General features: G+C 40.8%; 1 protein-coding gene across 2 annotated transcripts in view; it reads left to right on the top strand.

The window, feature by feature from the left end:
* The window catches only part of ptprc (protein tyrosine phosphatase receptor type C), a 32,573-nt gene extending 22,182 nt beyond the window's left edge, over nucleotides 1-10,391 (top strand). For both annotated transcript variants that reach the window (XM_080014315.1, XM_080014314.1), the window contains exon 31: nucleotides 9,641-10,391. In XM_080014315.1, the coding sequence (XP_079870441.1) occupies nucleotides 9,641-9,901 (261 nt within the window). In that variant the 3' untranslated portion in view covers nucleotides 9,902-10,391. The remainder of the gene's footprint in view (nucleotides 1-9,640) is intronic.
* Nucleotides 10,392-12,853: the final 2,462 nt, after the last annotated feature.

The following is a 12,853-nucleotide window of genomic DNA, read 5'->3' as shown; positions in this document are numbered from 1 at the left end:
TATGATGGGTAAGAATTGTCACTGGGTAACCCATAGTTACTGATGATGCTTTATCATACATGAGATAATCTCCCACCATTGCTCTGTAGCACCATGGTAGCCCCAATTCTACTTCTGAATAGGCAGTAGAATAATACGAAACAGGTTGAGGGCTTGTCCCTGTACCTGTGGACTGACAAAGAACTGCACATGCATATATGCCTCCAGTGGACGTATCCACGTACAGCAAAAAGTTCTTAGAGTAGTCTGGCAGTGCTAGCGCTGGAGCTTCTTGTAGCCTCGGTTTGATCATTTCAAATGCCATAAGACCTTGCTGCGAGGTTAGGTTGAGGTTACAATGGAGTTGAGCATTCCCAGTCTCTTTTATCATGGCTCTCAAAGGCCCTGTTAGGCAGGCATAATCTTCTACCCAGGCTGAAGAATATCCCGCAATGCCAAGAAATGTCATCATCTCTCTGACTGTTCTAGGCTTTGGTGCCGTTCGAATGGCCTTCAAATGACTCTCAGAGATGCGTCTGTGTCCATGGGTTATTGTTTGACCCAAATAAACAACTTTTTTCTTGACAATACTATTGCTTCTTCTGAGAGGCCTTGTGTCCTTTGTCTGCCAATAGCTGTAACAGTTTGATTGAGTCCTCATGGCACGTTTCCTTATCTAGTGAACAGATGTCGTCCACATACTGAATGACAGTACTTTTCAAGATCTGAAGGAGCCTCTTGTACTTGAAGGTTTGTCCTTTGTATGTGAATCCAAACAACCCTTGACTTTCTTCGCTCAGTGGAACACTGAAAAATGCTCCACACAAATCCAACACTGTGAAGTGTGTAGCCCCTGGAGGAATTTGGGCTAACAAGGTTTGTGGATCTGGTACATCTGCTGGAAAATCTTGCACCACTTAATTTATCGCTCTTAAATCATGTACCAAGCGATAGGACTCATCTGGTTTCTTTAAAGGCAATATAGGCGTATTACTCTGAGGATCCAAACATATTTCCACTACACCTGCTTTTAACAGTCCTTCAATTTGTGGTTCAATCCCTTTGCTTGCCTCCTCCTTTAGTGGGTATTGGTTCTTCCAAGGAGGTTTGGTTCCTGGTCTCAGTTCAACTCTCACCAGTTGGGCTGACTTCACAAGTCCGATGTCAGTACTATGTCGTGACCACAAACATTCTGGAATTTGTTGCAGCATCTCCTCTCTCATGCTGTCTGAGTCCAATTTAGCACTGAACATTGACTCATGTGTCATCTGTACCACTTGTGGTTGGCCTTGTCCTTGAGCTGAAATCATGATTTTCATGAACTTCTGTTCTTCACTTATCCAGATAGCAAGATTCTATTGGTGAAAAAATGGCTTCCTCAGCTTTTGCCATCATTTCTCCTATGTGCTTCTGCTCAAATCCTTCAGCCACCATTAAAGTCACATGTGGCACACTTTTCTCAATGTCGTACTCTTTCTCGAGATACTCATTCGTGTTTATCTTCATAGCTGTTCCTTGTGGTCCCACAATTATGCAGCATGAGGTCAGCTGAACATGCTTGGGTTGACTACTCAACCATTCTTCCGGATCCAATTCGTCAGCTTTCTTGAAATATTTCAGCGTGCAGTGATGTGGATACTCAGGGGGCTTAGCATCAGGCATATTTGCCACAATGAACTTCTCCCACATCTTGGCTGGCTCTAATAGCTCCGGACTAAGATTTCCAATCCAATATACTGAAGGAATCTCGGTCTCTGGTGCCATAAATAATTGGTGGTAGACATCAGGTGGCACATCCACCAGACAGCCGTCTGGTGTACACCGTATTGTACAATTTAGTTTGCACATAGCATCTCTTCCCAAGAGTGCAATGGGCGTATGTTCTGACACCAAAATTGGTAGTGTGATTTTCCGGTTTCTACAGCAGAGTTCAATTGGTTTTGTGAGAGGAATCAGCTGTTTCACACCCTCAAACCAGACTGTCCGTACCAATTGGTCAGACATGGGGCGATGTATAGCATCTTCAGGCCGAATACAGGTGAAAGCTGCTCCTCAATCTGCCATTACTTCCAGTGGCTTATCATTTATTTTCACCTCTATTTTTGGATCTTGCTCCGGCCCCGATACTACCAGCTGACACCTCCCTTTCGAGTCTTCCGGGCACCCCTAGAAACCAGGTTCCCGACCCCTGTAAGGGTTCACCAGTCCCCTGGGTGCCTGTGGTTGTCCTCTGAAGCCTCCTCTGAAGCCTCCTCTGAACCTGTAGCAGTCACGTACAAAATGACAATTATGACACGCTCCTTGAGACTGTTGGAAATTTCCTCCTCTTCCTCTTCCTAAATTTCCTTGACCTCTTCCTCTCCATGTTTGTGGTTGGTCAAAAACTGGCTGTGGAAAGGAGACAGTGGGGACCACAGGTGGTAGAACCTGAATCTGTTCTTGCTGTTGTTGTGGTGGTAATTGATTTGGTTGTGACTGGCTCTACATAACCACAGCTTGTTTCTTTTCCTCTTTCTTGTTATTCACCAACTGTATTTGGTTGAGTTTTCTGAGAGTCTCCTGGGCCTGTTCCTTCTGGTCATGCTCCCTTTTCCGATATAGTTCCACTTGATGCACTATGTGGTACCACTTCTGTCAATTTGCTCCTTACTTGTAGAGGCAGCCCCTTCTGTATTTTAGCTCGGCGAATTGATTTCTCCATTTGATTCAGATCTGGATCATTTCCTGTAACATTTCTCCACACTTGATGAGTTCTTGACACATAAGCTCTTAAATTTTCCTGTGGGCCCAATGCCTCGATAAAGATGTTGTCTGGGTTTACGTTTCTTTGGAAATGCATCTTTCAATGCTCTCCACATCCGACCTCTGCTTGCAGCAAACAATTCTGGCTCAAATACTGCAGTTGCCACGTATCTGTCAAGGCCTGCCACCTGCAGGATCTCCTCTATCGCTGGGACTCCAATAAGGCTGGCCAGAAGTCTCTTAATATCTCCCATGGCAGGCTATGTTCCCACCAAAACCTCTTCCAGCTTTGAGATCCACGGATGTGCTCCATCTTGAAGAGTGGGTAACTTTTCAAGTACCGTATTTTCACGACCATAAGGCGCACTGTACTAAAAGGCGCAGTCTCAGTTATGTGTGCCATTACTGTATTTAACACACACATAAGGCGCACCGGATTATAGGGCGCGGGTTTTATATGCCGGTACATATCCTCTACTACGTTTAAATACCTCTACTGCGTATTTAAAAATAGAGGGGGAGCAAAACTGAGTATGTTTGTGCTTTATTCATGTATTTATTACAAAGTATTAATCAAACCCATCGAAGTCATCATCCTCTGTTTCTGAATTAAACAGCTGCGCTAAATCAGACATGCCAGTTTCCCCTTCTTCGCTGTCAGAGTCACTTTCCGTGCCATGCGGCTCCTCGGAAATGATGCCGGCTTGAATAACAGCAAGCACAGCGTTCATTTGTTTCACCTTGTTTTTCACATCGGCTGTGAGATGGGCACGCATGGAGTCACAGATTAACAGCGATGGTGATGCGTGGAAAAAACCACCTGGTCTCCTTACATACACCTCCCTCAGCCACTCTTTCATCATCTCCTCATCCATCCAGCCCTTTTCATTTGCCTTAATAACGACTCCAGCTGGAAAAGTCTCTTTAGGCAAAGTCTTTCTCTTAAAAATCACCATAGGCGGCAGTTTCTGTCCATTTGCGTGGCAGCCAAGCACAACAGTAAACGACGCCTTTTCATACCCCGTTGTGCGTATCGCTACCGTGCTGGTCCCCTTCTTCTCCACCGTGTGATTCACCGGGATGTCGAAAGTGAGCGGCACCTCGTCCATGTTGGTGATGTGGCTTGGCTGGATGCGTTTGTCGGCGATGTGTTTGCTGCAGTAGGAGTGGAAGCTCGCCAGCTTTTCATTATAATCCGCCGGACGTTGCTGCGCTACTGTAGTCCTGGTCCGGATGGAAAAATGGCACCGTTTCATAAAACGAAAGCACCACGACGGACCTCCTTGAAAATGTTCAATTTTCATTTCTTCCGCTAGCGTTACTGCTTTTAGTCGAACAGTGACCGTCAAAACGCTCGCCCCACTCGTTCTTTGCTCGATGATCCACCGCTCGAGTCTTTCCTCCAACTCGGGCCACCTCGCCTTATGTCCGCGGAAACTCAGCTGCGTCTTCTTCACCTGTCGGAGTTCGTTTTCCATCTTCCTCCACTTGCGAACCATCGATTCATTAATCTTGAATTCTCTCGCGGCTGCTCGATTTCCATGTTCCTCTGCGTAGCTGATAGCCTTCAGTTTAAACTGTGCTTCATAGGCGTGTCTCTTTGCCATTTTAAGGGTTGTTAAGACAACAATGTTCTGCATAAAGCACATACCTGTTCTTTTATACACAATCCACGCCCACACTTCCCCCTTTAACGTTCTCATGGTGGTCTCAACAACGTCCGCAGTAACAACACACATAGGGCGCACCGCACTATAGGGCGCGCCGCACATTTTGAGAAAAAAAAAAGACGTTTATATGTGCCTTATAGTCGCGAAAATACGGTATGTTAGACATATCTGTATTCTGCCAAGGCTTGTATTCTAAATTTTGTCCTTGAATTATCACTGGACACATTTTGTCAGATCTCTTTCCTTTTCTTGGACGTAGTCCATACTCTAAACCTCTGGAGTTTCTTCTCTGTTATTTGCAATTTGTGTAATTGTTTTTCTAATACTTGTTGAACTTCTGGACAGGTGGAGTCACTCATGTCCTCGAGGCATCTGTCTATACTCCTCTCAATCTCTCTTAAAACCATACGTCTGTGATCTCCTACCCCAGTGCTGGCTGCTAACGGTTGAAAACAGGAAGGACCTTCTTTTCTCCGATTCTTCATCGCTTTCACCCTGTTCACTTTCATCTGTGTCGTCCGTTCCTGGTGCCATTTTCCTCACTAGTCGATCTCCTTTTTTCTCCGCTTTAGCCAACATCCGTCCGACTGCTGGGTCGTATCCTCTAATAGCTTCGTCAGAGTCACTCCCAATCTGTTCTCCTATTTCCAGACTTCTGACTCGTTGTCTGTTCCCAGACGGTTCCTTTTCTTGGTAGTGTTGGAGCTGGGATACATCTTGATGGTTGTTTTAGCCTTGCCCATCTTTATTATTTGCTCATCTTCATCTTTGAAGAGATAGTTGCCTTCCTGTGTAATCACTGGGAGCTGGGGATAAACATCAGTGAACTTCACCTCCTTCTCATAAGGCGGGGGGTTCTTTACAGATACTGTATGTGAGAAGGGTGCGGTAATCTTCTCCATCAATTTTTCTATTCCTTTTCATTTTTCTTTATTTCTTGTCTACTTTGTTCTCTTTTTTCCTTTGCAGCTTCGAACCATATCTGTCCCTCCTTTGCGAACAGTTGCAGAATGCCAAGTTCTGTTTGTCTTTTCTCTGTGCGTCCATCTTTCCTTTCTTGCCTTTCTTTTGATTTACTTTATATGTGGACATAAGCACCTGCATTGTTTTAATCACATCCGGGTTAAGAGTTCCTTCCACTGGCCATGGTTGTTCAATGTCAGGCCAACACTTTATATTTTATATTATTATAAATATTTTTGCAATATTTTTAATAAGGGGATTATTCTTTTGCACTTCATCAATAGAACAGATTACTTTTGTAATTTTAGTATCCATTTTTGACATTCTAATGATCCTCTTATTTTATTTTATTGTAAATCAAATCAAATGATTTTAAAAATGTGTTTATAAAGCCCTGTGTAATCACACTCAACCAAAAACAGCTGAATTTGCCAACCCCAAAGGAGACCAATCGCTTCCCACTTGTGAAAGCCAATTCACTTGTTCACCATCTGATGCATCTGATCACACTCATTTATGTTAAATTATCAAAATTATATCAGTGTTCATTCTCAAAACAGCATAGATAAACCATACACAGATAATGAAACCAATATTGAAGCCAATAACCAGACCTCAACAGTATTTAAATCAAATCAGCTTTTCCCCATGTGATCAATCAATCAATCAATCAATCAATAATACTCCATTAATTAGGCAAATGCCTTAATTAGTCAGTCCGTTGCCAATCCTCTCACTTAATAATTGCAAATGCAATGTATGAAAAATAACTACTACAAACCCATATGTGAAAACAAACTAAACACATATATTATAACTAAATGTATAGACATATAGGTAAATGCGGGTGAGGTTTGTTGAAAGAGTTTGTGGATAAAACCGTACTGGCCTTTAATTGGTTTAGATGGATTCAGGATTCCAGAACGTTGTCATCCGCAAGCCTCAGTGTCTGTGAAGATCTGCCAGATGTCTTGTCATCTGCCCTTTGGATGATTCAGTTCAGACTCATTCCATCTTCTCTGTCTTTCCCCCAGCTTTCACTCAGCATAGTAAAAGAGAGGGAGAAAGAAAGAAGAAAAAGTACAACAGAAGAGTTCAGTGTCTTAGGCTCAGTCTAAATTCGTATACACACTGTAACACAATTCAGTGTGACATACATTATCAGCTTTTTTATTTTGCGCGCACTTGAAATAAAGCAATGGTTACTTTTAATCATGCAATGCATTTAAAGTCCAAAGAGTATATTAGTCAATCTGATATCACTTTTAATTGGTTATTTTTATTCTATTTATCTTTTTATTTTCATTTAATTTTATTATTTTTATTCTAACTACTGAGAGAAAAGAGTAGAGGGGGGGCTCAATCACAGCCCCTCTTGTCAGGAGGAGTTAACTAAGTTCCACTCTTGTGTGAAGCACCACCCCTTGCTCCACCTCTTAAATTTAGCAAAGACTTCCAGTATGGACTGGTCGTCAGCGAGTGAACATCCTGTTTTGGCTCTCGTAGGTTTAGCCCAGCTCAATGCAGTTACACACAGTGGTAAATCAAAGCTGTTTTCTCTCAGCAGCCGAAACACAAAACCTCTTTTCTTGCATCAAGAACCAGCGTCTCCCTTCACCCCAACAAGACCATCCGCTCTTTTAACCAGACAGGACTCACAGAAATCACCGCCACACACACCCCAAGCATAAAAAGAAAAAGAAAAAACCCACACGCCAATCAAACAAATCACAAATCCTCCTTCCAATTCAGAGCAGGAGATTTTCTTTTCTTTTCTGGATGTGTACATGTATGTGTAGGCAGACTGTGGCTCTAGTCCTTCAGAAGGCTCGTTTTGTTATCAACTATATAAAGTCCTGTAAAGGTTCATATCCTTTATCAAATGCACAAACGTCCTTGGAAAAAGGGCTCATATATATTTATCAAACGTCCTTAAAGAAAAAGGCTCATATATATTTATCAAAAGTCCTTAAAGAAAGACTCATATATTTTTATCAACTTTACAAAGTCCATAAAACAGGCTCATATATGTTTATCACTAAAAAGGCAAGGAATGTTTCTCTTTATGTATTATTCAACTGCTCACCACATATGTATACCTATTTATGAACACATATATTCTATAAATCACTTATACATACACAAAACATACACAAAGCTCTTCACACATCTGTAGCCAAAGCACTTTCACACTCACACACAAAAAGAAAAAAAAAGAAAAAGACATATCTCTCCTGCAGCACATCTTTTCCCCCAGAGACTTCAACAGCGCTTAGCTTTATGTTTTAACGTCAACTCATTTATACTTTTCTAATTTCATCAAAATGTTCACTTTGGCCAGAGTTTTAATTTTTACTTTAGCCAAACTTTTCACAAATTCTTTTTAATCAGATTCTCTCATCATGCATGTTCACTAGTTTTCCAGGGCGGGTTCTGCCTTGTTTTTCCTCACTTTTCTTCTCAAACTTTATTTTTCATCATTTGAGCCTTTAACTTGTAACTCTTTTTATTTCATCTTTTTCATCTTATTTTAAACCTTTGACTTTTATCTCTTTTTCACTTTTCATCTTACTTTAGACTTTTAACTTTTATCTCTTTTTCACTTTTCATGTTTTTCATCTTACTTTAGGCTTTTAACTTTTATCTCTTTTTCACTTTACTTTCATCTTTTTCATCTTTATTCATATAATTTTATTTTGAGTCAATTCCCCTGGCCAGGGTTATTTTCTCTTGTTTTTCCTACCTAGATTTGACTATATTATATTTTCATTCGGCCAACTTTCACGTAGCATTTAATGTACACATGTCTTACTGTTTAACGAGATACGGGCCCTGTCTTTGTTAATCTTGCATGGTTATTTAAATAACTTTTGGCTACTAGTTCTGCCATTCTACAATTACTTTTTATTTCTACTTTCCCTACATCTTTTAAGCCTTTAACTTTTACTTTTAACTTTTAACTTTTATTTCTCTCGTCTCTATTCTCTATTTCAACTAAATTCTCTTTTTCTTCATTTATTATTCTCTTATTCCCCTTATTTACATCTTTTATAACTTAATAAACCCCAATTTAGACGGAAACTCACTTCACATATCAACACCATCACCAACTCCATCTCTGCATAATCTCAGTGCAGTCTCTTTGCTAAAAAAACACAACCGCTCCAGACCACATAACAGCTCAATTTTGTGAGAGGTCACTCACCCTGAGAGCGACAGTTCGCTGGAGCAGGCAGCATCGGCAGCCCAACAGATCCTGTTCGTGACGCCACTTTGTAGTTTCTTGATGAATGTGATGTGTTGAAGAATGAAGGAGTGACCGCTGACGCTGACTTGATTAAAATAATAGTTTTATTACACAAATCAGCATCAAATCAGACTTGCCTAGGACGTCCAGGAGAGACCCGAGCCGGATGGAATCTCTGCCAAGCGACGCTCTGCACTCGCTTTTAAAGCTGTACATAGATAACGTACCATATCTGGTCCCAACCCATAGGTGCCCGCTCAGCCTCTGTCTTGCCATAAATCGAAACATTTCCTCCTCTGGTCAAGCTGGAGGAATCAACAAAATCCCTCTCCCATAGGGCCTCTGAATAGACCCGTTGTTATTTTCGTTCTCCGTATGACACGGAAGCAATAAATCGAATAGTAACATAGTTAATATTATTATCGCACTATATCTCAGCTTTGGGAGCTCAGTGACCTATTCACCGCAAACCTTCCAGACACCTCACTCACTTGTATGGAAAATGAAGTATAACTCATAGAATTTGAGTTTTTCTTGTTTCTCCTCCAGACAGCGGTGCGCGCCGGCTCCAGTGCCTGTCTTTTTTATTTTAGATCTATTTATTTTCATTTGTTTCCTACATGTATGAAACAACATTTTTAAACACAACTGAGTTAAGGGACTGTCCAAGTCCTTACTCCGTTCTGTTCCAAAAAACCTGTGCGTCTCCCCTTTGCTTTCCGTTGCTATGGGACTTAATTTAGTAAAAACTGGATGTATTTGTGTTAATTCTTTACTTGTAAACAATAAATCCTGCACTTCTGGAATGGGGAGATGGCATTTGTCGCATTACATTACATTCTATGCGAGCACGAACCCCCACCCCGATAAAATGGTATATCGCCAATTGCTGCCTCCCAGGGATCAGCGATTGGAATTTTGCACGAAAAATATTTAATAAAATATTATTTTCCTCTTGTTAGGACTGCAACTGCACTATAATCCAGCACTGACCGACGACACAGCATGTTTCCATTTCAACCTTCTTGTCCCTTGACAGGAGCAGTACCAGTTTTTGTACGATGCCCTGGCAGAAGCCTTCCCCGTCCAGAATGGCGTGGCGAAGGTCCCCTCGGCCGATTCCGTCCAGATCGTCTCCGAAACGGGCTCATCAGAGGAGGCGGAAGCCGAGCAGAAGAGCAGCCCAGTAGAGGGCGACGGAGAGCAGAATGATGAAGGAGAGGTGTCCAACAGTAGTCCCACAGAGAAGAGCCAGCCCGGAGCCACCAGTAACGGCCCTACTGTTACCGTGGAGATCTGAGATGAGAGAGAGAGAGAGAGAGAGAGAGAGAGAGAGAGAGAGAGAGAGAGAGAGAGAGAGAGAGAGAGATGAACTTGCTGTTACATTCAGTGAAACCAGAATTTATTTGCAGGCCAGTGTGTATTACCGTGTTGACAGGGTTTACCGATTTGATACGGTTTTATGTTTTGTTTTTTGTTTTTTGCTGTAAGACAATGACACAAAACAGCTTTACTGCTTTTAGCCTCTCATTTCAAGTCGGTCAGCTATGTAAATTGGAAATTTTGAGATTTGATTCTTTTCAGGATAGGATTCTTTTCTTCAATTTGTTCAGTTGTTTCATATCCTTTTCCAGAAATTAAAATTTTGACTTAATTTATAAATTGTATTTTTAGTAATTAGTTGTATAGTGCAAAAGTTATTTTTTCCTATGAGCAAATGTCGAAAGCGTTAAGTGAACTTTATACTATATTGCTGTTGTCAAACTATCAATTAAAAGTAGGAATTATCTTGCTCAACAAATGAAGGCTCTGCGCCCCATTTTATTTATTTAGTATGTTTTTGTGAAAAGAAATACGATAAAATAAATATTAAATACATATATAAAAAAAATCTAAAAGTAATTTTGTTGCGGAGCTCCTGAAATTCTTTCGAGGACCCCTAGGAGGCCAGGGAGCCCAATACAAATGTCACCTTAATGGTACTGTAGGGTCACACCGCCGGCGTACAGGCGCTGCAGAGCAACAGGCTGAAAGGCATTTAAAACGTGCATTTCACCGGGCTGCATGGGGCGAACAAGGTGACCGCTTCACGGCGACAAGGCAGTCCAGCAGTCAGCAGTCCATTTGCCAAGACTCAGTGCTTTTGAGAGCATATGTTCCCTCCTCCTGAAACCTGCTCAACTTTTCTTGTGCGCCGCCCCTGCATCCGGATGAAGCCAAGCTCCATTCAAAATCTATCGCAACATGTTGCATTGCAGCACATGTTCATCTATAATTGCTATTCAACCCAAAAGATATCGGAAAAAAAACTAAACTAAAAGTTATAAGGAATAGCGATAAAGTGGTCAAAATTGGCATTAAACCACAGATGCCATCAAACCTCATAGGACCATGGACAGCTCCGGGCCATACTGAAATTATTAAGTTTGTGGTAGAGTAAAATGTATTAAATTGGCAGTCATCATTTCTACATTGTAAAATTAAGATTCAGTGAGACCTAGAATTTTTTTTTTTTAAAGATACACATTTTATTCACGTCATAAATGAACTGTGTGGGAAGAGTACGTTCTTTTTTACGAAAGCAGGCACAATTGATATGCAATTCATGGCGCTGTTAGCGGCCGCAATCCATTCTTTGTGAATTCACCTCTGAGACTTTATCTCTGTTGTCTGACTGGAGCTGGCAACGCAGCCACACAGCACTAGAGGGTGACGACGAGCAGCACTGGAGTTCCTCAAGACACCTCGTAATCGTCCAGAATTGTCAGAGTATTGCAAAGCAAAGATTGAAGACTTGAAGATTGTTTTTCAAAGTTGGTAAAGTTTATTTTTATCTAACAATTCAATTTTGGTTCACGATTTGTTTTGATTTTTCATCCGCTGTTTCGATGTCAGCAGTTCCTACCTGAACTGGAATAATTAAAGGTAAAAAAGTAACAAAATGTAAGACACACAAAAACACAACATGTGGTGTGGACGGTTTCTCAAAATTCAGAGAAAAGGACAGAGAGATTCTTTCTATTACAATTGGATCGATCCCTCAAAGAATTTGACTGACATACATGTTCTCCATTTTCAATTTGCCCACCGTTCATTCTTTAATACATAGACAGATAATTGGAAATACAATTAAGTGAAACATATGGAACAACAATAACTATAAAAACATTCTAAACTGGCTCTCCGTCCCACGGATACTCATGGTTGATTTGTAATGCTACAGAATTTGCATGACACCGTTATGAAATCTAATATTATGAGGACACTTGTCAGAGACAGCGCTAGGTCTCCCTTGCAAACATACCAAAAAAAACACTAGAATCCTAAATTCTTACAGTATCGTAGAACAATCGTTGTCGCTCAGCACCGAGATCAAATAAACAAATTCTCTCATTCACAAGGACAGATCTTTCTGCAACCCCCCGTTTAAAAATAGGATTACGTTTACAATATGATCTTCTGATGTATACATGGTCTGATTTATACGTATGCATATTGCAGAGGGCTGTTTTTAAACCACTTTTGCTACCGTGACGTCATTTTCGCTGAGGAAATAACTTGTACCATGCAAAAGCTTTTGTAGCAGCACTGATGGATGTCACATTTGAAAATTTAAAAAAATAGGTAAGATCATTTGATTGCATTTTCCTTTCTTTGATTAGTGCTTTACTTGCCATATTTTGGCATTTCACATAACATAGTCAATTTTAGTGCATACAAAAATTGCATATATACTGTGTGTGTGTGTGTGTGTGTGTGTGTGTGTGTGTGTGTGTGTATGTATATATATATATATATATATATATATATATATATATATATATATATATGTATACTGTATATATATATAGATATATATATCTATATATATATACTGCAAAATATAAAAAAATACAGCTTTTGTTTTTATCTGATGGGCTTCTTTAAAATTCTAAGTATTGTGTAATACTTTGGTATTATGATAAGGTGCAGGGGTCATTTGACACGAGTGTCCATAATTATTGCAACCGATCAAGGTACACAGACGCAAATTTTAAGCATAATATATTTGAATGTTAACAACAGCAGACATGTCTTTCCATCTGTCTTTTCCTCATTAACTCTCCTACTGTGTGTCGTTCCACCTCTAGGAACAACCTCGCTCCCTGCACTGCCTGATCTCTGCAGCTCAGGTAAGGCTTTGACCCTCCTCAGACGTGGGTTCATTCCATGATCAGGGCCCGAAGGGCAACTGCACCGGGTCCAGAACCTG

Source organism: Zeus faber, assembly GCF_960531495.2.
Source record: "Zeus faber genome assembly, chromosome: 1".
NCBI classification, from domain to species: Eukaryota; Metazoa; Chordata; class Actinopteri; order Zeiformes; family Zeidae; genus Zeus; species Zeus faber.
The sequence above is the reverse complement of the archived record's forward strand: the minus strand, read 5'-3'. Positions and strand labels throughout refer to the sequence as shown.